Source organism: Anabas testudineus, chromosome 18 (genome assembly GCF_900324465.2).
Source record: "Anabas testudineus chromosome 18, fAnaTes1.2, whole genome shotgun sequence".
Classification (NCBI taxonomy): Eukaryota; Metazoa; Chordata; class Actinopteri; order Anabantiformes; family Anabantidae; genus Anabas; species Anabas testudineus.
This window is the reverse complement of record NC_046627.1, coordinates 3,434,690-3,461,316: the sequence shown is the minus strand read 5'-3', so window position 1 is coordinate 3,461,316 and position 26,627 is coordinate 3,434,690. Positions and strand designations below refer to the sequence as shown.

The 26,627-nt window shown below is 37.5% G+C and overlaps 1 protein-coding gene and 2 long non-coding RNA genes across 3 annotated transcripts in view; 2 read left to right on the top strand and 1 right to left on the bottom strand.

The window, feature by feature from the left end:
- The first annotated feature begins 23 nt into the window (after positions 1-23).
- Positions 24-4,563, top strand: LOC113168400. The gene is made up of 5 exons (XR_003299400.2): positions 24-45; positions 165-308; positions 1,129-1,200; positions 2,473-2,562; positions 3,650-4,563. It is a non-coding gene; the product is annotated as an uncharacterized LOC113168400 (long non-coding RNA).
- Positions 4,564-12,215: 7,652 nt separating this feature from the next.
- LOC113168375 (programmed cell death 1 ligand 1-like) overlaps positions 12,216-26,627 on the bottom strand; it is a 37,942-nt gene continuing 23,530 nt past the window's right edge. The window contains exon 3 of the mRNA XM_026369395.2: positions 12,216-14,553. Within this exon, the coding sequence (XP_026225180.1) occupies positions 14,342-14,553 (212 nt within the window). The 3' untranslated portion in view covers positions 12,216-14,341. The remainder of the gene's footprint in view (positions 14,554-26,627) is intronic.
- LOC113168399 lies at positions 20,241-24,689 on the top strand. The gene is made up of 6 exons (XR_003299399.1): positions 20,241-20,278; positions 20,372-20,530; positions 20,725-20,817; positions 22,136-22,228; positions 23,566-23,652; positions 23,905-24,689. It is a non-coding gene; the product is annotated as an uncharacterized LOC113168399 (long non-coding RNA).

Genomic DNA, 26,627 nt, shown 5'->3' with positions numbered 1-26,627 from the left:
TCAGCAGTCATGGAGAGTCTCCACCCAGCTGGATCTCCGTCACAGGTCAGGAGGGTGAAGACATTGAAGTATTTAACTTTCATGTTGATGAAAATAAAAATATGCTTAACAACCACAAAAAAGCTGCAGATTTACTACTTATTAATATTTTTCATTTATTCTAGATAAGTCCAGAACCACACCTTCTTCATCCACCTCCTCTCCTGCTGCCGTCTACACGTTGCTGTCTCTTTCATCCCTCTGTGTCCTGGTTGCTCTGATCGTACTCGCTTTATTACTGAGACGATGTTTGCAGAGGAAACCTGATGGTGAGGAACTGACTTCTCCTCACGTTTAACATTTAGGTTTAGTTTTTAATAACAGTCTAAAATTATTCACTTACACAAAACCACATTTACAGAAACCAAACGTTATTAATTGTTGTAGCTTTTCATGTGGGATAGTTGCCCGGTCCATGGTTTCTGTTGGCTTATCCTGCTCCTTATGATGCACATTACATTTACAATAGGAGACAGATGTGGGATGCAGTAATATGAAGCCACACAGTCTTAACAAGAACTGAATGAGGCCGGTTAAAATATCCACTGACTCATCAGGAGACGACGTTTCCTTGATGGCAGCATCTCTAAAAGCCCATGACAGTAGACACCCAGCATCGTCCTCACACTCATGCATGTCCCCTCCTGCAGGTTTGTTTGGGCCTGATCAGGCGTTTTCCCCTTGTTTGAAATGTGACAGCTCATCGTCCGTCTTTGGCATGTCTTCGACCCCTGTGGTTAAACTTTGTGTATCAGAAGCTCTGCTGCTAGTTTCCTGTTTTCTTGTAAAACACTTCAGTTGTTATTGAAAATGTTTCACCTCAGAAATTAAAGTCTCACCCATTTCTCACTGTCAGTCCATTTCCTGTCAGTACTGACACAAGTGATTCAGCTCATGTCTCACGTAATATTACGTATATACATGAATATGAATATTAGTGAATATATTTTTATTTGTTTATTATCTTTACTGTAAATTCAATTAAATCAATTTTACTAAATAAATAAATAACCTCTGGGATTAATAGAGGTGTTGATTTTTCTGACAGTACTTTTGTTAGTAATTACAGAACATTTTGACTCTTTTCAGGAACTGATCCAGCTCCAGTTTACTCAACAGTGAGAAGAACAGGCATCAGTGAAGAACCAAACAGGACGAGAGGTACAGCTGCTCTCCTTTAAACATCAGTCAGTGACATGTTGATGTCCTGAGTCCATGTTAGTGTGTTGGTGAAATATTATTGGATGGATTCCTATAAGGGTTGGTTTAAATCGTGTAATATCAGAGTGGTCTTCTGAGTTTTCATTGTGTGTTGTGCTTCTTAATTCGTCCCGTAGATTGATTTATGATCTTCTTTCTGCTAAATGAAGGACAGTACCATCAGCCCTGAGTTGACTGCACTGTGTTTACTTTAATGCAACAAAGCATCAGTAGCTCAAAGCCGTGAACTCTCCAAATCTACTCATTAGATAATAATTCAGTGATGTTGAAATCAGAAATTCACACTCGTGTCTCTCTGTGATTGTTGAACTGTGAAGAGCCACACAGTTATCTCTTTATCTCAGCTCTATTTCTGATTCGTCACCTCTCATGTGAACAAGTGAATGCAACATTATGAAAGTCTCCTGGAGAAATTGTGAGAAGAGACGTCCACATTTAACAACATCACTTCTCACCTTCCTCTATATCAGCCAGTGTTTGAATTGAACCTGAGTGTGGTTGTTCAGAAGGTGCTTGAAACTTTAAAACACTCCTGGGAAAATGTCTTGTAAAGAGACGAAGCCAAGGTAGAATTAATTAGGACGACTGCTGAACCCTCACTTCAGCAGGAAGCAGCAGATTTTAGAGAACAAAACTAAAAAGCCAAAGACACAGACACAGTTAGAGAGCAGCTGGAGAACAGAGAGGAGCGTTAAACAGAGCTAAAGGAAGTTTAATCTAACTTTACATCATCAACAAAACTTTAATTTGAAGCATTTATTCAACCTTTTTTACTTTCTCTGAAGTTCTCGTTGTTATTAATAGTAGTAAACATCCGCACATCCAAACTCTGAACTCAGTTCATCACATTTTACACTTTTACATTTTTCACACGTTGAACCTTCAACGTGTGAAAATGCAAAGACACCAAACTGTTTTTAAAAGAAGTGAGCAGATCTGTGGTCATTAGATTTCCTGTTTCACCAGTAGATGCTGCTTGAATTTGGTCTTGTTTGTCTTTCACAGCTCTGGTTTAAAAAAAAAGAAAATCTGTCCTGTGTGTAAAAAGATAAAATATGATAAACTGAGTGTGAACGTGCTGAAGTGAAAATAAAATAATAATTTATCTACTAGTAGATTTGATGTTTTAAAGAACGTTGTTTGTATCACATGTACTGCAGTAGTACTACCTGTATATACAAAGCAGTACTGTTTCAGTGTTTTCTTTTACAGAGACTGATCCATGTCCCGTCTACGCTGCCGTGAGAAGAACAGCAGACGTCAGTTACGGAGTCGTATCCATCAGATCAGACAACAGGAGAGGTACAGCTGCTGTTCTTATAATAAGTCTGCAGGATGATTTATGTGTGGACGTCTGCTGCAGGACTGTTGTAGACAGGTGATGACACAGTTAATTATAGTTGACAGGTAAAGGCTAAAATGATGTTTGTTTATGTTTGGTGAGGTCGACAACATGCAGAAAGTCAGAAAAGAGACAAACACAAACTAGACAACAACATCTGAATAAAGGAACAGTTAATGAAGAAATGAGCAGTTGTGCAGTTGACTAGAGATATTAATACTCTACATTAAAATGAATTCACCTGCAGCTGGTGCAGAAGAAAATCAAGGAACCAACTAAAGTTAACAAGTAAAGAAAAAACAGTTTATATTTCTGTGATGTTTATTTGAAGTAGGCGACAGGAAGTTGGTGAAAGTTGAGTTACAGCTTCATCACAGAGCAGCAGAGAAGAGAATCAGGGAAACGGCAGCTCTGACTTCTGTCTCTGGACAAAGAAGACACGTCACCATACACTGACTGTCTTCAGACACCAGACACTGTTCAGTCTGGATGGAGGTGCCACCTCTTGGTGGCGCTAGTGTGCAGCAGGACCCAGTTACCAACTTCAAAAGATGCACTTCTGATGATAAAGTCTTATTTTAACAACAGCCTCTGTGTCAGATAAGATCCTTCACATGTTTCTTTTTATTACTTTTAGTTTCTTCAACTGTGTTTGGGATTAAATTGTTCTTGTTACTTCACCACAGTCAGAAGCTGTAAACAAAACACAAAGCACAGACTCTGAATTCATCCAACAGTGGCTCAAACATTAAAGGTTCATTAGTTTGAGCTGCAGATACAGTGATAACATCATCTCTATATCAACACTGTCCATCCAGTGGACGACAGAGGACGACACGTCGCTGTGTGTCACTGATAGAAGTTAAATAAACAAGTCACAGATCATCTCTGATTCATAACCTGAGTTTTCTAAACAGAGATCATCTCAGTTTTAGAATCTCTGTGTGTTTTGTACAGTTAAAAACAACAAGTCACAGATTTTCTGCTGCAGTTCTTCCATTATTTCCATCATTTCCATCTGGTTTGAATCGTGTGTTCTGTCTTCAGAGTTTCCACCTGAACCAGAGGTCGTCTACTCTTCACTGAGGTCGGACTTCACACCCTCACACCAGTTCAACCACTGACGTCCAGCTGGTTTACCTCTCACTAACTGGTCTTCAGAAACTCTCAAATCTTTCTTTATTTACTTCAAAATACTGTTTCTAGTGTGTGTGTGTGCAGTTACAGACTTACTACTTTAGTCTTTTTCTATTTGTGGATTGATCGTTTATGCAGAAATAATGTTCATGGGACACAAGACAATGAAATTAAAGGAAAAAATCCAACATTTATACAAATAAAAGATACAAATAAAATGTGGAAATGGTAACAAAATGGATTTATATAACTATTGTACTTGTATTAAAGTGAGTTTTTGCTGTAATTTGTACATTTTGGCAGCTGTTTTTCACATTTACTAAAGAAGTTGTTGGTAAAACATCTGTTTTTTTTCCCTGTCTTTTAGTTAAATTATCTGCATTTGCACATATTCCAGGTTCAGTTCATTCATATTTTATATATATTTATTTATATAAATAGCAAACTATGCATGAGCAATAAAAATAAATGCAGACAAACACTGATGGAACTGAATGATGAACGTGTTTTCAAACAGGCAGAATGTAAATGTATATGTAAATTAAACTTGTCAAGTGAAATACATTTGACTTTGTTTTTGTCCCTTGGTTTGTTTTTGTTCTTCCTGTGATGTCCACAGATGAAACTGAACTTCCAGGTGCTTCCTTCCTTGTTTAGAAACTAAAGTACTAAACTTTACCACTGGCAGGATGAGATCTTATTCCCGCCCAAAGCTTCACAAAGGTCTCATACTAAATATCAACAATACAGTTTAAAATGTTATTGGGAAGAATCCAGGTGTGTGTTTTCCCAACAGATGGTTCCACCGTCAAACAGCTTTTCTAATGTTCAGTTTAATCCCACATAGTTTAAAGGTTCAGATCAGTACATGTTGCTGCAGCTCTTTGTTCTCTCCTGTTCTTCCACCGTCTCCTACTTCACTGTAGAGTCAAATATTAGACTTTTGTCTAAATTCACTACATTTATTTTATAACTTATAAACTGTGTTCATAGGAGGAATAATTGCAGCTTCAGATCATTAGTACAAAGTAGCATCAACAAATACATTTTGATCTATCAATAACAGTGGTAGTGGTCTTATATACTAGAATAGTTTTATGAACTGTTCTGCATGAGTACTTTTACTCTTGGTATGCAGCTGGTTAGTGTTGTGCTATGATGGGGTTTGAATCCCAGCTACAGGCCTACCAGTAGGGGAGGGGCGTCACCCTGCTTATACAGGTAAGTCGATAAAAGCATCTGCCAAAGACCTAAATGTAAATGGTAGTAGTGTATACTGACAGCCAGCAGGAGACAGCAGAGTAGCCTCAGTTTGTCCAACATCAGATGATAGGTTCAGTTTACAGCCTGATTAATAAACAAAGTAGAGGAGAAGGAAGAGAAAATACTGAACTGCAGAAGTTTTGACAGATATTGAAAGAAAACAGTAACTAATGGTTCATGAGCAAAAACTAGAAGTGATTCTCCTGTAATGATTGTTCCTACTCAACAAAGTATTTCCCTGCATGTGTTTGTCTGTGGCGACATATGATCTGCACATTTCACAGTAGGATGAAACTCCAGGGTTGAATCTAGTTCCTGCATGTAAATAGTAAATGTTCTGCACTTATATAGAGCTTTTCTACCAGCTGGTACTCAAAGCACTTTACACTGCGTCTCATTTACCCATTCACACACAGATGGCAGAGCTGCTATGCAACTGACCTGACTCACCGGGGGCAACTAGGGGTTCAGTATCTTGCCCAAGGACAATTTGACATGTGACGTGGGAATCGAACCACCAATCCTGTGATTGACAGTCAACTGCTCTACCTATTGAGCCACAGCCACCCCTAATGTGACTGTGCAGCATGTTGTGCTGCACATTCTCAGAGACTCGCCCCTGGCAGCTGGCCAACTCTGCAGTTACAGGAAGGTGAAACTAAACGTTGCTGAATGTAGGGCGTGTTGTATAAATAAGAAATAACTGCTCCCATCAAAAGTGAAAAGTCTGAATATGTCTGATGACATTAAAAGAATAAACTGAATCTGTATAATGACATTTACAGCTCCACATGTCGAACTTCCTCCTCCTTGTAAACAGGCTGCTCTTTGTGTGTTTGTCTGCTCAATAAATATGGCGACTGCTCCTCTGTGTCAGACGCTGCAACAAGAGAGGATGAGAGACGTCTTTTTTTATGCTGTTGCACGTAAATCCCCAGAATCCCAGCTCTCTTTTGGGGTTTTATCTGTTTTCATTACACCACTTCGTCTTTAGAGGCTGTTTCGTTTCTTTTTTTTTTGTAATTGACACACAGTCAGTTGTTGTTGAACAAGAGAAGGAACTTTGAAATAAACACCATATGTGCTCATTTCTAAACCAATGAAAGAGCAGTCTGTTGAAGTCTCCCACTCATGATGATCAAATGTACTCCTCACATTTGAAATTCAAAGCAGCATGTTACACCACACTGTAGAGCTGTAGGAGGTTTCATCCCACTGCTGCTTCTGAGAAATGGTTCAACAGAGGATAAAGTGTGTTTAAAGCTTCTTGTGTTGGGTGTAGGACTGTGATTATAACTCAGACATGTATTTACAGTCTAAACACAAATGCATCTAATTACAGCCTCACGCTGCTCTTGATGTTTCCCATCTGCAACTCCTTTACTGAGTTTTCCAAGTATTTCATCAAAGCCTTTGACCCAACTAAGCTCAGAAAGGAGATGGCTACGTGCAGTTCAGTTTTGGACTCCATCATCATAACATCAGAGTCTCCACCTTCACTGTTTCCAGGGCAAATATAGATTTATTGATGCGGCACTGATTCAGCCAATCAACATTCAGACAGAAGCCCTGCACTCACTGGTTCAGGTAATAGCTCTTGATAATCGCTTAATTCACTCCAGACAAACTGTTCACATACATCTGTCAACTAAGAATCTCCAGTAAACGTTTAATTGCACGTCGTCAGATCCATCCAGCTCCCAAAGTCCTCGTCCCAACATAATCCTCACACTGAGTGGAACTCTCAGCCTGGCAGAGTGTCGGGCTGAGGGGTTTCCTGTCTAACCTCTTGTCTTCATGCTGTCACTTCTCCTTCTCCTGGTTCTGTAAACGCTGTGTCAAGGTTGCAGCTACAAACTATAAACTTTATAATTTCACACTGAACAAACAATGACACAAACAATTTTGCATTTGCACATTTTGTCAGTTGTTCAACAGAATGAATTGTCAAAGTCAAAGTCAGCAAAGAATCAGCAGCTTAAAATATAAAATAAAACCAAATGCAAAAACGTACAGTATCCACACATGTGCATATAAATATAAACACAAGCTTCATCCAACTAAAAACTGAATCCAAACATCTACATGAATTCACTGTATGATCAGGATCTGTATGAGGAGCACTGGCTGGTGTTAAAGGTTAATTGATGTCAAGTCTCCCTCATCTGAATCACTATTAGAAAGATTCATTCACTACATCTGGCAGCTTACTCACATACAGTCACAGTCTGCCCCCCCTTCACCACTCTCCATCTATTAATACTCCTCATTTCCTTTGATCTGTTGCCAGATTGTCTTCAGAGCTCTACAGACACCATGAACCATCATCTTTGTTCTGCTCCGTGTCTTTGTGTTATCTTTGTTTTGTCTGATTCAGCTCAACCTCCCCCTCAGCTTCATTTCGTGTCTCCTGCAGCACAACTGTTACCTACACAGAGCAGAATCAGGTAAACCAACAGGTGGCAGAACAAGTACCACCAGTCACTGTCTATAAGAACAGATGACAGGTTAGTTTGTCATCAGTGCTGAGTGAACAAAGACCCTGTGAGGTTCAGCAGGTTTTAACACATTTAAAGATTTAACAAGACAAACACCAACATCTGCAGCATCTTTCTGAACAGATACAACAAAATGAAACTTTTCATTTGAATCCAGCTCAGTCCCAACATGTTATTGTTTAAAACTATAACTAAAATGTCATTTCACATCCACAGAAAAGACTACGCCTCTAATCATGTGAGATTATCGTGTCCCTGCAGACAGGGTGTAGGCCATAGTTAAACACGCCTGTGTTGTCAGTAACAACATTTTAGGCACGCTATCTGCAGTTAATACAACAGATCATCTCTCTCCTGCAGCGTTGACCAACTCTGAGCCACCAAAAAATCCTGAAGCAACAGAAGGGGAGAAACAGAAATCAAGAAGAGATGACAGATGACATAAATTAAACAAATGAGGTTTTTGGAACAGGGAAATTCACCAACGTCTAACATTCAAATGAAATTTTCCACAGAGATAAAGAACCTGAATGAGAGAATAACTGCAGCTTCACATGATTAATACAAAGCAGCATCAACAAACAAAATGCAATTGATAAACACAGGCTAATGTTGTTTATACATAATAGTAGTAGTGGTCTTGTATACTAGAATAGTTTTATGGGCCATTGCGTATAAGTACTTTTACTCTTGGTAGTAGTGTATACTGACAGCCAGCAGGAGGCAGCAGAGTAGCCTCAGTTTGTTCCAACACCAGGTGATAGGTTCAGTTTACAGACTGATTAATAAACAAAGCTAAGAGAAGGAAGAATGAAGAGAAAACACTGAACTGCAGAAGTTTTGACAGATATTGAAATAAAACAGTAACTAATGGTTCATGAGCAAAAACTAGAAGTGATTCTCCTGTAATGATTGTTCCTACTCAACAAAGTATTTCCCTGCATGTGTTTGTCTGTGGCGACATATGATCTGCACATTTCACAGTAGGATGAAACTCCAGGGCTGAATCTAGTTCCTGCATGTTGTGCTGCACAGTCACATTATCAGAGACTCGCCCCTGGCAGCTGGCCAACCTGCAGTTACAGGAAGGCGAAACTAAACATTGCTGAATGTAGGACACGTTATATAAGTAACTTTAAAAAATAAGAAACTGCTCCCATCAAAAGTGAAAAGTCTGAATACGTCTGATGACATTAAAAGAACGAACTGAATCTGTATAATGACATTTACAGCTCTACATGTCGAACTTCCTCCTCCTTGTAAACAGGCTGCTCTTTGTCAGGTCTGTGTGCAGTAAATATGGAGACTGCTGCTCTGTGTCAGACGCTGCAACAGGAGAGTACAGGGAGAATTATTTTGTCATGCTGTTGCACGTAAATCCCCAGAATCCCAGCTCTCTTGTGGGGTTTTATCTGTTTTTATTCCACCACTTCGTTCCTAAGCAGTGAGTCTTTAGAGGCTGTTTCGTTTCTCTTTTTTTGTAATTGGCACACAGTCAGTATTTCTTGAGATAAACATCATGTGACCTGTCTAAACCAACAAAAGAGAAGTCTGTTGAGCCTCCCTCTCATGATAAGAGATGAACAAATTTACTTTTCAAATTTTAAATTAAAAGCACGCACACATTACAACACACTGCTGCTTGTTGTCACATGGTTTAACAGAGGAAAGAGTTAAAGTTAAGACAATTAAAGCTTATTATGTTGGGTGGAGCCCTGGAATTTACTAATTACAGCCTCACACTGCTCTTGGTACTAACACTTTTATTATTCCTATACGTGCTGGGCTCAAAGTCCTGCTGTAAATGTAAAAAGAGTGAGGAACAGAAACTCGGCACAGGTGTCAAGGTCAACACGACAAATAAGGAGCTGACATTTTAGAAACACTAGTCACAAAAATTCCCTTCATATCTGTGATATGACACACACACAGTAATGTAGCAGCTATGAAAGGTATCCCCCCACTAAATATCTAAATATTACTATTCTAATGAGTCAGTATAATCTATTCAGCTCAGTGGGTTTTTAGAAGCCACACCACTGGTGAAATGGATATCATGTGTTTCTAGTGACTAGAAATACGCCTGTATCTAAAGTCCAGTTACCAGTCAATCAGTCTCCTGGCACTAAAACAAAACAATGAAGACAAAAGAACCATTAAAGCACAGTTAGAGTGTGGACTCAACACAATTCAAGACACGTGAGATATACTGTCCACTTAAATCTGTACGTTACTGAGGTATAAACCGGCTCAGTCTTGTTATTCTAGAGGAACAGGATGAGGAGTGGCAAACACGTTGAGAAACAAGACACCACATGCTGCGCTGAAATGCTGAAATGCTGTTGTGCAGATCAGAGTTCACTTCCTCTTTGCCACGTTTGTGAGGAGCCTGTAGCCTCATAGCTCTGTGCAGACACAGCTTTTTGTTAAATATGTTCCCTTTAGTCATGGTCAGTTGAAGGTTCCACATCCCTTTCAACTGACATGACGTCGTGAACAATAGAACAATCGTGTTTGTTACTTGAGAATTTCCTTTGTGTTAATGCAGCGTATGTTTCAGATACTCCGTGACAGGAGACACATTTACTTTACAGCAGTGACTCATGTTGATGAGGGAAATATGACACACAGGACGCTTCATAGGAGTTGTTATTTGAGTCACGAACCACCCAAAACCGCAGAACCTGTTTAACTAGGAGGTGTAGAACACATGGTTTAATAGATCATAGTGAGGGTAGTAAAATATAGCCACAGATTAATCTGACCTCTGCTCACAGTCTGCATGTAAATGAACAACAAAGGGTTAAAGTCAAAGAGGATGTTGTTGTCTCAGTCAGGAGGAGGAGTCAGAGTTAACATCAGATCAGAGCAGCTTCGCCTCCATTTTGTGAATGTTCAACCATTTCATTACAGGAACGGCTCAAACTGATTTTATTTTGTTCCTCAGTGTTGTGAGATGCAGTTTAAGAAACATTTACTGTCTGTTGGAAGTTCAAAAATCATCTAGTGCTTTACATGAAGACATCTGTATGAGCCTCTTTTCATTACACATACAGGCAGCTGCATGATCTGATCTAGAGATCAGGTTTCAGCCAACTCTGTGTGTGTTTTTATCCTCGAGCGGTCGGCCTGTTAGAGAGCACCTGGTGGAAAAATACCTTTGAGTTCATGAACTTCAAAGCTGAATGTGAGCAGAATAGAAAGGTGGTTATACTCCATTAATAAATCCCTGTTTCAAACTACTCTTAACTTCTGTTACTTTGCATTTATCTCTAGATAAGATTAAACTTAAAACATCATGCAAAGTAATTAGTCCACTAATTAGTTAAATTTATAATCAAGTAATACAAATAATAATACTACTACTAATTATAAGTAGTCTGTGAACATTTCCATTTCCAAAGTGACCTTCCCAGTACTGTATACACACCCTGTTGTTGACCAGTGTGTTTAACAGCAGAGATTAACTTAACTTAACAACATAAAAAAAACACAACAAACATCACTTTTGATCATATTTTCTCATTTATTGTATTTGTTATTATTCACAACACATCAAATAATCAGAACAGAGGAGGGTTATTAATGTAGAAATAAATAACATAAAAAAATTAATAAATACATGTACACTACCTTCATCTTTGACATGGGAGACACGGGGGGTGGGCTCTCAGATCTGCTTGTTGTATCCTTGTGGTTTTGTGTTGGTGAAGATTCTCAGTCGTCCAGGTGAAGTTATCTGGAAGTTAGGGTAACTAGATCTTCTTTTGTTAGGTTGAAACGTTTCATTACTCATCCAGTCTGTTTCAGTCTGACTGAAGAAGCTACTTGGATGAGTAGCTTGACTCGACTTCCAGATGTTGTGATTATGGTTGACAGATATTCTCCAGCTCTGAGTTGCTTAAAACCGTTTGTAGCTGGGGGCCGACCCATTGCACGATCCCCTTTTACACAGAGCCGTCTAATTAGAGCTGAAGGATGGAGCATCAAAGTGGTTTTTGGTAAACGGTGACGCAGGTCGGACCCACTGGTCTTCAGTGTCCAAAATCAGTACGCATCAGCAGCCGCGGAAAGGGAGGACATGACATCATGAATAAATAAATGTGTGTATTGGATTAATGCTACAACAGTAACAACCACTAGTACTACTTCCAATAGTAGAACTAACAGTGTGTTGACTTGTGCACAGTCCTGAGACTTAATGTGACTGATCATGTGAAGTTAGTGTGGATCAGTTTTTTTTAATTGTCATGTGTTTGAGTCCCAGTTCCCTTTAGTTTTTTACTGAAGTTGGAAAAACTCCATCTTTTTATAATCTATGGTTGAATATTTTTCAGGCCGCATCCTGTTTAATTAAAAAATATCTTGTTCGTTTATTTTTTTTAAGTTTTTACTGATTACAGGAACCCGGGTTAATTTCCTTATCATTTGCATCATGAGGAAACAAAAAAACTGGCACGTACTCACAGAGAGAGAAAGAGAAACTGAAGCATCATATCAGCACAACGATCCATGAGATAAGATCAGAACAGATATCTGGAGCTGCCAGTTGGTCTCAGACATCTGTTTAAAATAAATGATTCAACCAGAACTAGACATACAGTTCAGATTTGACTCTTTAGTCATTCAGTGAGTCATGTCTGTAAGTTCCAGCCTAGTTTACCACATGACTGAACTACTTCATCCATCTGTGGATTTTCTTTGTTTGTCCATGGTTTTAGATCTTTTCTGGTTGTGGTTCATTTTCTTTCCTTTTGAACTGAGAGCAGCTGCAACAAGGATTTACCAACCTTGAATCTTCTTCTCTAATTATTGTTTATATTGTTTTTATACATTTAAAAGATTTTCTAAGCAGTTTGTCTCTGACTGAATATCAAGACTTGATGACTTTGATGGGAACTGGCTGCTTACTGTTCCTGTCACTTATGGTACTTTATGTTCACTATAGAGAACTGACAAAGGCAGAGGAACAACTGTTAATACGAATAAAGATAATGTTTTTACATTAAGAGTGCAGAGTAATCTGATTTTAAATAGTTTAAAGTTATATTAAATTAAAGTCCTTGTTGATTCATCCTATAGTTGATATGTGAGCACTGTTGTGAGTGTGGATGACACAAACCAGGACGATGGTGGACCTGTTTACAGTGACGAGATACTCACACTCGATGTGAGACTATTGTTGAAAACGTCAAAAGTCATTCTGTCGGGTTGTTTATCGCTGATCTAGAGAAAGATCGCAGGGGTAGAAGCAAAGACAGCAAGGTAGTACATCCAGACATCCCTCAGACTTTCAGAACAGCAATTCGCAGAAATGTGCTCGACTTACAAAAGTAGTTTTAGAAATTGCACAAACGCATTATTTTTAAATACATTCGTCATCCGTATAAATGTTGCGCTTGTTTGTACATTAAACATGACCCAACTCAAGGTCACTGTCACACTGAAACTAGTCAGGTGATGTGTTTATATGATGAATAATTCAAATAAGGGCATAAAGTTTCCATGATCCACAGGACGAAGAAGTTTCCACTGAATATTCTGATACAGGGGAAACTTGAAAGAAGTAAATCACGACCTGATCAAAGATGTTTCCTCTGAGAAAGACGCGCATGATGCTCATTCGAGATGAACCACTTCTCAGCTGGAAACCGAGATCGGACGGTGACACTGGACATAAGACCCACGCAGCAGTGAGGGCGCAATGTTTCCAGCAGGACTCATAGGCTGTGTGGGAAATCACAAAAATACTCACATGTGAACAGATTTACTGTTAATAAAACATTTTCATTGTGCAAAATACAACTAATGACTAGTGGAAAGTTTGTCAACACAGTAGAACCTCTAATAGGACCCTAACGACCTTTGATGACTTTTTATCCACAAAGACCAACACACAACAGAGAGTAATAACCATAACATGCATCTATTCACAGAGCAGATGACAGTTTAGTTAAACATCAGACACAGAAATGAATCTGTAAAAAGAACTGGTTAAGCAGGACAGAGGTGAGATCAACAGGATCAAATACATTCTTGGTTCACAGCTACATAAATGAAACTCAGTGTACCTGAATCATGTTTACATTCTAAATGAATATTGAAGAGTATAACATATATGATATATTCAAATTCATAACATAAAAATAGAACAGAGACAATAAAACATTTACAAATGAAATACATTTATAAAACAATAAAAAGTAATTATAATCATCATCAATTTTATAAACCTGGGCTCTGACTGGACCACTCCTCTCGAAGGTTAATTGAGAATAAATCCCTAAATTAATCTAAGTATCCTATAAGATAATATCCGAGTATCTGTCATCAAGCTGATGATAAGAAGTTCGCATCAGGATAATAATCCTAAATCTACTACAGAATGACTTTATTAAATCCATCTTTTGGAGTGGCTCAGTCAGAGGCCAGAGACCTAAACCTCGACAGGGAGGCTGTGGATCAACATGAAGCGACCTGGTGAAATCTGTCTCCTGAGGTCCATGCTAAATAAACGACTGGGATCTACTCAAACATGTTTTTACTTTACTTTCAGTGAACAAAACAGTTCAGTTACATCTCAAACCAAGAACCGTCTTCTTCCTGCAGTTTCAGGCCCCAGAGGCAGAGTTTGATATTTGACTTTCTATAGACTGCTCTTTGTCTGGTTCATCATCTGGGACCAGTTTGCCATGGGAGACCCTACCAGGACCTGAGAGCTCCAGACAACACAGCTCCCATGATCCTCTGAACACTCAAACCCCTCCACCACGATAAGGTGGCAGTTCAAGGAGGGGAATCAAATAATCAAATTTTGCCTGGTTCCTGGTCAAAAATGAATTTAATCCATTAATCCACAGGGCAATGTGCACTCTTGTTTGGTAAATGTGCGGATCAGATGCAGTGCTGAGTGTTGGTTTGAATCCTTCTCTGGGAATTTTCTTTTTCTGTAGATCACAAAACCACCAGCGACAGCGACGATGATGAGAACCACAGCAGCAGCTGACAGACCGACTGCTAGACCGACATTCCCAGATTGTTTGTTTGTGAGACCTGCAGATGAGAGTCAGCAGTGAGTCAGCAGGTGTCAGGTAGGTGATGAGTGAAGAACACAACAGAATCCATTTCCTCTTCAAACTCCTGTCAGACATTATCTACTGCACTTTGATCCCATCACTCATACCAGCTGTTTTCTACAAAGTCTCATCAACACCAACATCTGATCTGTGATGTTTCACTCTCACATCAACAACCAGGAAGCAGCTTCAACTCTGATCCACACACACACACACACACACACACACACACACACACACACACACACACACACACACACACACACACACTAACTCACCTGGTTCTACCACTCTCAGAGTGATGGTCTTGATGGGTTCAGTGTCATAGGTCGCTCTTTTGTTGCGATGTGTAATTGTCCTGATGATGTGACACTCGTATCTTCCATTATCATTTACTGTTGTATTCTTCATGATCAAGGACACATCGCCATGTTTCATTTGACTGTAGTCCAACTTCACTCGGTTATTAAAAGATGGATGCTGGTTGTTTGGATCTAACTGCTTGTTCCGGTAAAATAAGACATATTTGTCCTCCTTATCTCTGGTCCACTCTACAGCTGTGACAGGGAAGTTGTTGGGCTCTCTACATGGCAGAATAGCAGTCTCTCCAGCTGTGATTGTGTATGTATCTGAAGTAGAAGGAAAATCACAGAGCAGATATTTTCAAGGCTCTAAGTAGAACTCCTCACTCCAGTCAAAATGAGGAGAAAGAGTTTTGTTGGGGCTGACCAAACAACCTTGCAGTGATCTGAGACTATTAGTTAAATACAGTGTTTATGAGTGAATTTGTAGCACTTTACAAACATACATAAAATAAAACATGATATTACTGTAGTACTTAATTTCTTCAGTCTAAATATATACTAGTATAAAAAATTAAGGCTTTGTGAGTAGAGAATAATCCTGGGAAGCAGCCACACCCACAGTTTGAGCTACAAATATGGGTGTGACACAAAAACTACTTCTCTGTGTTCTCAGTATTACCTCAGTTGAACATCCAGCACAGAGTGAGGAAGTAAACCCTGGTAACATTCTCAAATATCAGCACAATAAACCATACTCCAGTCTTTTATATTTACATTTATTCGTTTGTTAGATGATTTTATTAAAAGCGACATAAAAGTGCGTAACAGAAAATATTTTAATAGTATGTAAATTTTTTTTTAATTTGAAAATGGTTTAAAAATATAATTGAACCACTGTTCAACTAGTACAGCTGCTAGATCATTAATAATAAATACTTCTCTCACAGTAATAAATCTGATTTGCAACTTGTTAATCAAACAATATGAAGACTTTTGTCCATGTTCCATGACTCTGTGTCTACAGGACAAAGCGCTGGTTGAGGACTAGTTCTTAGTCTTTGTCCTGTTTCATTTCAACATGGACTGTGTCACACAGACGACGTGCCATAAAAACTGATCAGGTGTTAGTTTTTGATTATATTATTAAAAACACAGTCTGAGAATCAAGTGGGGTAGCCATAATACTAGAAGAAAACATGATTTGTACGAAAAGTGGCAGAAATTATGTAGCTCACATTTTCTTTATACAAGTTTGTCGTAAACGTAAGAAATATAATAAAAACCAACAAATCAGCAGGAAGTCGACTCACGTTCAGAAGCAGAGGCGAGAAGGCAGACGGACAGAAAAGTGTAGAGAGCACAAACAGCAGTCATTTCTATTAGTCCAGAGTCCAGTAGAGTGTATTCCCCGGAGTAGCCTTCTTACTACTACTAAAATTCTTCAATTTAATCTTCACATAATCCTGCGTGTGTCGAGTGTGGTGCTGGTAAAACTGTCGAGTTTTATCTCATAGGGTGGAGCTTAGAGTTTCGTTTTCTGAGAAACAGTACATCATTTACCATGTGACCCTGTTTACACTGAAGTCTGCAACGTCTGCAGAGCAAAGAGCTGCTGGAGCATTTCTTACAGACAGGCCTCCATTCTTGATGTTTCTCTACTTTTAAGTATTTATTTTTCTTTATAGCTTTTGCAATACTGAAGTCACATTGCTGTCATGTTTAATGTTACTGTTAAATCACCCAACAGTCAACAGTAACAGTAAATCTAGAGGATGTGTAGTCATTAAATCGGTAAATTACCATGTACTGTTATAAGACTACTAAAGCTACATCAAAGACAAACACTAATGAACATGTTTTGTTTTACTACTATTACTAATTATATAGGTCTAATCGTTGTTTCATGGTTTGGATGGCGTCAATATCGATCTAGAAATCAATAGAAAGAATAAAACACTAACTGGATGAGGAACTTTACTGTGTCCTTGTGTTGCTGGAGCAGGTCAGTAACCTACATTTGGCTTTATTTATTTTTTATGTTAAAATGTGGCATGTATTCAGTATTTAGTCACGGTTCAGAAGTACAAATGCTACTTTCAAGCAAACATCCCCCTCTGCTGGCCATAGAGAACTAAACCAATGTGAATCTCAATAATATTCCAGGTTATTTTCAGCATGTGCTCTACAGTGCTGTGATTAATATGCTAAATATTCCATATTAATGACACAACAATAACTGTTGATATCATCCCAACATTAACTACACCACTTATCTTGTAAGAGGTTCAGGGTGACTGCAGCTGACATTGGGTGAGAGACACCTGAACATGTTGCCTGTTAATCACATGGTTGGCATAAGCATGGCGTATGTTTCTGCTAATTTGGAGTTAATTTTAAAATGAACACATTCAAAAACGTATGAACCATTATAAGTTGGGCTTTCCATGTCTTGCCAATGATTTGATTTTTGTCTATAGACAATTAAAGAAAGGTGTTAGCCCATCCCAAAATAGAATAACTCCCAGCTTCCTAAAAAATAAGATGAAATTAACTAAGAGAAATAAAAATCATGAAATGCATTTTTAAGAATATTTATACATACTAGGACAAAAGACCTTAAATGTCTTAATAATATTTAAGTCACTGGGATCAAACGTCATGATACGGTTCCAAAGATGATATTTCCTTTTACGATGTCCTCAGATGACTGTGTCTTTTCTAGTTTTTCTGGTCCATGTTCAATGTGGTGATTTATTTTCTGCAATTTAAATAAAGTAAATGACTGATTACAACACTGAGGATATTACAGCATTGAGGCTGAAAGGAAACACTCTGAAATGTCACTAATCCAACTTTTTATGGTCTTTTCTATCAAATCTGAGACATTTTACACAGTAACATACAGTTGTTTTTTTTCAGTAGTTTCTCATTTTATATTTAATGTGTCTGTGTATTGTGAGCTACTATGAACTAATTGCAGTTAGTGGTATGAGAATGTTTTTTGAATAAAATTTTTAAAAACCTTTTCTAAGTTTAGATTTTTTTGTTTCTGTCTTTATGGAAGGCTGCTGACAGCTTTATCGACATCTTAATCCATAAGTTAGAATGTAGTTGTGTTTTTGGGATAGTTTGACCACTTCATTTGTATCTTAATATAATCAGAGCAGTTGGTTAAATACCACTGACCTTGCGCTAATAGAAGAAAAGAAAAAGAAAAAAAAAACACTCATGTTGCGGAAGAAGGTGGAGTTTCCTTAGTGTCACTAAAAAATATAAAAAAAGTTGATCACAAATCAGTGAACAGGACAATGGAGGAAACACATCTACAATGTCTGCTCTGTAAGTAAAGAATTCTGTTCTTTAAGTCTGTTTTAACTTTCACAGTTGGACTGAATTCAGATGCTGAATTCAACAATCAACATCGCTATATGTCTAAAGAGGAACTTTTTGTCTCTCAGTGAGGGAGGCTAAACAGGTTAAAAAAAATTCAATCAATCATTGTAACTGTCAGAAGAATGTGTGTGTTTTTTATGTGTGTATTTTCATCAATTGAGAAATAATAGGCATAATAATTCTAATAATAACAACAAGGAACAGCAGTAGACATTTGGACGTAAACTGGGTGAGTTAATTATGTAGAGTAACAACATTGTAGAAGAAGGGATCATTTCTCTCTACATAGGCAAACAGTCCTGTCCTATTATTAAAAACCATGTCCTGAATAATAAACATTTCACATTTTAAATTGAGTTCCATCTATTTTTTAAGCGGTGTGGTTTCTGGTTGTCATTCATGTTCAATGCTGTCTGACTTTTATTTTGTTTTCCAGATGCTAATTGTCTTTTTAACATACACTTTAGCTTTGTAAAGATGTTAAGATGTTACTTGAAATTTTGATTAAAGTTTATATTTATGTAGGTGAGAGGATCCCTTGCTGACATGGAAAACAGAATCTACAGAACTCAAATATACAGTACATGTCACTGTCTTAGGGTAATACAGGGAAGAAGTGTCCAGTTAAGATGTAGATTAAATTAAAAAGTGAAGAACCCACAATTTTCCTTGAAATAACTAGGAACTGACAAAAGTAATTGAAGTAATAAAAGTCAAGTAAAGACATGATTTGTCAGCAAATATAACTATATTATAGCTATACTATATATATACTATAATATAATATAATATAATATACTATAATATAACTATACTATAGCAAATATAACTGGTACCTTCATTTTTGTCCTTTGTAGCAATATTTAATATTTTCTGTTGAAAATAAAATCAGATGCAATGTCAGATTTGTATTCCTTTCGTTTCTTTTTTGACAGTTTCAAGTTAACCTATAGTTTTGTTCTTACTAATGTTTCTTTTTACTTATTGTCTTGTGGGTCAGGCTCAAAATAACCTGAATTTATTTTTCTTTAGTTTTAACCCCTCTGCTGTGCTGTTCAACATTTGAAGGTCAGTATCTTCTTATTATTATTGTTATTATACTTTAGGATTTAAGAGTCAACAGGGAACTTCAAGAAACTTCAGGGAAACATCTGTGGGTGTTTTAGTTGTGTTGTCAGCTGAGAGAGTTTTCAAAGGTTTTAAAGTATTACCACATTTTATGATGCTCACAAATGTTTAAATAGAGATTTTCTTTGTAAAGGCGTTTGAGCAGATAATGATGATTTTTTCATCAGTTGACAATCTGTGTCTTACACCAAAATGAAGTGGCAGCAAACCTATTAGGGAAGTGATTTACCTGCTGATTGTTTCCATTACAGTAACACAAAAACATTTGTCTTATATTTTAAAACTTACAGTTCGTCTGACTGTGAGTCCCAGCAGATCTCAGCTGTTTAAAGGAGAATCAGTCTCTCTGAGCTGTGAGGAGGACGACAGCTCTGCTGGATGGACACTGAGGAGGAACACAACCACAGACACCAGAGCTGAGTGTGAGAAATGGGGAGAACCAGCTGGTTCCTCCTGTAACATGAGTCTCACAGCTCCATGGGACAGTGGAGTTTACTGGTGTGAGTCCAGAGAGGGATCAACCAGTAGCATCATCAACATCACTGTCTCTGGTAAGATCAGACTGTGGAGTTAGTGTTGATGAGTCTGTGTGGAAATGGATGAAATGCTGTAGTTTGTCTCTGTGTTCAGTCAAATCAGTGATCCTGCAGAGTCCTGTCCTCCCTGTGATGGAGGGACATGATGTCACTCTGCACTGTCAAACAAAGAGCCCTCCCTCCAAGCTCCCAGCTGATTTCTATAAAGATGGCTCCCTCATCAGGACTGAGCCTACAGGTCACATGACCATCCACCATGTTACCAAGTCTGATGAAGGCCTCTACAAGTGTCACATCAGCAGTCATGGAGAGTCTCCACCCAGCTGGATCTCTGTCACAGGTCAGGAGCTTCAGCACTAACAGAAGTTGTTAAAATGGAAGTTATTGAACATGATGTGACAAAGATGTACAAATTATTTTTGCTTTGTTTTAGAAAACACCACCACCACACCTCCGCCTACATTCACCTCTATTTCTCCTTCCACTTCTCCTCTTCACTCCATCTTGTTTTCTGTTCCATTTGTCTGTGGTGTGGTTCTGCTGATATTACTGGTTCTACTGGTGAAACTGTGTGATCGGAGGAAACCTAAAGGTGAGACACAGACCTCTGGATATGACATAAATGCTTCAGGAAAACGAATTTTACAATTTTACATACATGTTTAATACACTTGTATTCTATTTCTGCAGATGTGTATATTAGAAAAGCAAATAACAACATTTCACATCACACACAGTTCTTAAATAAAATGTTCAATAATATATATATTTCTTGCATTATTTCAGCTGTTGAAGAAGAAACTAGAGAAGGTGACGTCACATACAGTGATGTGAGAATATTAAGTCAAAAAGGTCGTCAGCCAACACGAAAGAAAAGAGGTAATATTTTTATTTTTAGGGTTTGTTTTTTACATTTACATTTAGTCATTTGGCAGATGCGTTTATCCAAAGCGACTTATAGGTGAGGAACAAGGCAAACAAACAAACACAGGTCTGCACTGTGAAGCCGTTCTCCATGTGAATGACGGATTAGACTAATGTATAATTAAAAAGTGAAACGTTTAAGTTTTACCCACTGATATTCACTGACAGGTCAGGAGACTGTGAATGTTTTCTCAACATCTTCAGTTCATATTTCAGTGGTTCACGGTGGATTTTCAGCTCTTGTTGGTGATTAACCTGTTGTAGAAGTCAGACTCTAACTTTCTTGACTGGCTGAAGAACATTTACACTCAGAATTTACTTAGACAGCAGTAGTGCTGTACTATACTGTAGTGGTAATTACAAAGTAACTACCACTGTTAAATTTAAAAGTAATAATTCCCTAAATCTTGATGCAGAGTGAAAAGATACAGACTTACACGTTTAACGGATGATGCTTGATCCGCCTCTATCTGCGTCCTTATTTGTGCATTAACACACTATATCATTGTATTAACACTGCTGTGGCTTTTACACCTTTACAGTCTCAGTGGTTTTTGCTTTGTTTCTGTGTCCAGCAGAACAGTTATCTGAAAGTGTTCTTCGACGTCCACATCTTGTCTTGGCTTTCACAGTTCTGTCATTTCTAAAATACTTTTTTAGACAGTGGACATTTCAAGCTGGAAGTACTCTGACATACTTTTCTATTCTTAGCTTACAGACATTAGTTAGCTCCATTTTCAAATTCTGAGCCTGTGGTTATTCACTGTTATCATGAGAATAAACCCATTACAGATCTTTACGTGCCTACAGGTCAATGATATTTTGAGACTAAACAACAACTTTTCTACACAGTCTACTTAAAATATTAAATTATGTTGATGAATCTTTTCACAAAGGAACTTGGTTAAGTTTCTTCTTTAGTTCATAAAGTCTCACACTCTCCACTTTAGCTGATGTCAGTAGTAGTTGTCAGTATTTTGGGTGCTGCATGTGAGACCGTCATGTTCCCTGTGGTGAACACATTAACTGAAGCTAACAGCTTTGTGGTCGTCCAGTTTCCTGTTTTCTATTAAAGCCTTTCTGAATGTGAACCTGCTCAGGTTATCTGCAGCTCACTGATGAAACAATATGAATAAAATAAAAAAATAGCTAATAAAACACAGATTTGTGCACCACCTCCTAAAACATGTCTACGAGTGAACTAATAATGATTTTTAATAACTTTTCATTGTTTATGTGACATTAACATTTCTGATTCATTGTATCTCAGCAGACACTGATCCAGCTTCAGTCTACTCAGCAGTGAAGACAGGAGACGTCAGTTATGGACAAATAGTCATCAGAGACAATAAATCAAAGAAAACAGGTACAGCTGATGGTTTTATGTTATAATGTCCCAACACTCGATTCTTCATACCATGGTCACCACCTTAGTTTAATGCTAATATTAGTTAATGAGCAGTAATCACAAAGAACAGTTAGTTTTAGTTTTAGTTTTGCTGATACAACATCAAAATGTTGATGTAAATGAAAATATTAAAATCCTAAATGTTCAACAAAGAGTGGTAGAAAAAACTCCACTGTCCCATGATGATATATAGTATTAACATTATTAACACATGGTTACAGTGATGTAACTGTGTATCAGTGATGCCAAATACAGAATATTTGTTCTGACTGTTTGACAGTCTATTAGAAACACAGTCAGTCCTTTGAATGGCTCCAGGTAGTAGAATTACAAACAACATTCACTACTTCAGGAATACTGCAGTATTTTATTATCTGTCCTCGTCAGAAAATAATAAAGACATCAGAGTCACTGTTAGATAAATAAGCAGAAGCTAATGAATCTGCTTCAGAACAAAGGAAATTTCCATTTAACTGTATATTAAAATGGTTCAGTGCCTGACAGATGATGGAATGTTTTTTTTTAATCACGTTTTAAATTAAATTATAGTTAAATTATCAAATTAGATAATATTTATCTCAGAAATGATGTGGTTAGATTAAAAATACGTTACGTACATGCTGAAGTGGCTGTCAAACAGGAAATAGGAAGTGAAGAGTGTTGTGGGTGTATCTGGGAGTGTTATGCTTTCTACACCTCATCAGGTCCAGTTTCATTTATATTAAATCAATAATAACTGATACAAGGAATCAATCAACATTTAGGCTTTTGTGTAATAATAAGATCTGATGAACAGATGAAGTCAGAGATTCTTGGTAGTGTTTTTTCTGTATCTTGAACTGGCCTGAAATAAAAAAAAAAAAAAATTCAGCATTTTTTTTTAAACCGACCTGTTGTTAAACCACAGTTGTGACTTCCTCCTGTCATTTTCAGTGAAATGCAGCTCTGCATATTTCTTATTATTGTGAACGACCTTTGGTTTTAGTAACTGGACAAATGTTTGTCTCGTTTGTACCTTGTGGTAAAATGTGTGAACTTATTTCTATAAAATGAAGCAGCTTTGTGGTTGTTCAGTTTCCTGTTTCAGATAAGCAGCTTGTCGTGCACAGACGTGTTGTTAAGAGGAAACAAAAAAGGGTTCTGAAGAAATGGGCTCCTATTTGTAAAAAACCTTATTGAATCTATAAGTTATCAAAACAGTATTATTGTCCTTACTAATAGTAGTGCAAATACTAGCTACAAATAACAGTACCGGCAGCTAGTACTAAAACTCATGGATTTACTTTATTTTGCAGACACTGATCCAGCTGTAGTCTACTCTGCAGTGAGGACAGGAGACGTCAATTATGGACAAATAGTCCTCAAACCAAACAGGAGCAGAGGTACAAATCTGAGCAGATTTCAATAAAATCAACAAAAACAGATGCAAATGAATCAAAATTCCTATTCACAACACTGAATAATGAATATTATGTGAAAGCCCGATGACCTCTGAGAGATGAAGGTCACAGTTAGTCCAGCTGTTCACTAACACTTCCTGTTTGTTACATTAACTGGATGAAGAAAAGTAGAGAGGTGAAGCTCGGAGGTCTTATACATCGTTGTCTCACATTGAACTGTGTGTGTGTTTTCAGAGTTTTCAGCAGAACCAGACGTCGTCTACTCATCACTGAGGTCAAGTTTTACACCTTCACAAGAGTTCAACTACTGATGTTCAGCTGCTGATTGTAAATTGACATAAAGGTTCCAGAAACATAGAAACAAACACAAAGTCTCATTGTGTGCAGCTACAGAAAGACAAACCGACCAAACAGATTTTATTTTGGTGCCAAATCAGTGAAATGAAAATACTATTTAAACACTTATTAGCATTTCAGTACATTTTAAAAGAGTGCTTTGTTTATTCATGTTTATGTGAAAACCTTTCAGTTTAGTTTTTGTTATCTTTATTAAGTTCACTGTTATTCATATTTCATGTTTTTCGGACCCTGTAATTGTTGCTGATCTGGTTTCTTTGCAGAATCAATACATTTGATCTAGTTGGTTGTTTTTCTCATGTGGTTCTGTGGGTTTTATGAAGTTGGCAAATGGAAAGTTTGACTTGTTTCAGTTTGGTTGTGGCTAACCCATCTACACCTCTCTTCTGTATTGATAACAAAGAACAAACATTCAAAAACCGCAACCACAGACTCAACAGCTTGAACATCATTTAGTGGCTGGAAACTTGTGGAACCCTCCACAGAACAGGTTTTAATACAGAGTTTAGAGTCTGAGTTTTAAATCTAAAGACGATTCAGCCTGAGAACACTTTACATACTGTTAAACCTAAGATTATTAACTATTTTAATGAAAACAAACAAACAAAAAAAACACCCAAAAGAACAAAGATAAAATATTGATGTTTAATGTTTGATAAACTGATTTAAAGAGAAAAAGGAGGTAAGAGGACGAGAATGTGCAGCAACATGTTCATTCAGTGTTGGAAGAAGTAATCAGGAGTAACAATACCTCAGTAAAAATAATATTAACAAAATAAAAGACCTACATTTAAAGTTTTACTTATCAATTTATGATAGTTATTACATTACGTTTAACACAATAATATAGATAAATATGAATTAGTTGATGTTTCTAGCTGAAAGTATAAATATGCAAATGTTAAAGACAAAGGTCAAAGATCTGTTACCTCATGACTTGCTGTGTAGTGAGCACCTGATTCAGGCACTTCCACTAATTTTCTTATTCAACCATTGTTTGGTAAAAGACGTGTTCCTGGAGATATTGACCTGCTGAATGATCTACTTTTTGTTGAGCTCTTTGTGGACCACAGATAGATACTATCCTGTGCAATTAAGAATTCACAGCTCCATCAGTGATAGTTCTGGTCCAGAGGAAACAAATCAGGTCCAAATCATGATATTGCCACCACCGTTTCACAGATGGGACACGGTTCTGATGTTTGGATGCGGTGTTTGGTTTCTGTAAGGTTTAATGTTTACTAAGGAAAGAGAAAATTTACACAGATATAAATCCACAGTCCACAAACAGACAAGATGCAGAGCCAGAGAGAGACAGTAAGAGCAGGAGCATCAGAATCAGACTTACAATCAGACAAAGAAGAAAGCTTAAAACTAAAACAGGAAGCAGATGGTGATCAAGCAGGTTTCAGCTAAGCATAATGTTTCTGTTTGGTTTCAACCTTCTTCAGTTAACTTTCTGGTTTGTCCACATGCTCTTAAGCAGTAATGTTACTTTATTTTGGACAGTAATGACTTTGTCTTGAGACTCGGACACAAACACCATAGTGGTGTAGATGGTAAACATTAATATTACCCACTGCAGGAAAGGCCTTTAGTTTTTTAGATGTTACCCTGGATTTCCTTGTGACCTGCTGGTCAGCAATCGTTGCCTTGTACAAGAGATAGAAAAGAAAGCCTCAAAATAAAACATAAAACAGTAAAATATTCCCCATCAGCACCGAATCTACCAGAAAGTGGACTTGTTGACTCTTTAGAAATTCTTCAGCAACTTCCTCTTGTTGATTCCTGTAAATTGAGTTGAGACACTTGAATTAATTTTCTCACCATTGTATGTTCTGCTTTGTCTAATTATACTCTGTATATGGTGTGACGCACCAGTTTTGTGGCTTCGGTTGAAATGTCTCAACTTATTTTAATTAGTGCAGGAAGCTTCTGATCATGTCGTTCCTTGTTTCTGTGAAAGTGTGTAAATGTTTAGACAAAAAATTAAAAAACTACTGTATTTATAAATGTCCAACCTGTTATCAGTGTCTGGTTGTTAGTGAGCCTTACTCAAACTTTTTGGTGTCTCATAGATGAGCACAAGCTCCCTTCGTCTTCTGAATATTGACACATAGGGTTGAATCTACAGTACCTGATTTATTTTGCAGAAACTTACCCATTAGCAGTTATGGACAAAAGGACATCAGGCCAAACAGGATGAAAGATACAGGTTCACTGTCATAGTAACAGCAGTCATCACTTGTTATCAGCTGTGCATGTTTTTGTGTTCAGAGGTTCAGAACTCTTTTATTCTTTGAAGTGGACCTTGAGACCTTTACATCAGTCCAACCACTGACGTTTACCTGCAGCATGTTACTGTACATATTGTCTTTTAAACCAGAACAGTGAGACTGAAAGTCAAACTGAGAGCCATGTTTTTCACTTTTATTTTAGTGTAAGTTAAACTGTTTAAACCCCTCACAACTACATATTTTTCACCCTTTTAACTAAGACTAATGATAGCTTCCAGCTGTTTTGTGTTTTAACCACACTACTACAGGTTTTTTGGTGTCTTGTCCAAGGACACCTTGAAAGTAGAACCAAGAATTATTATT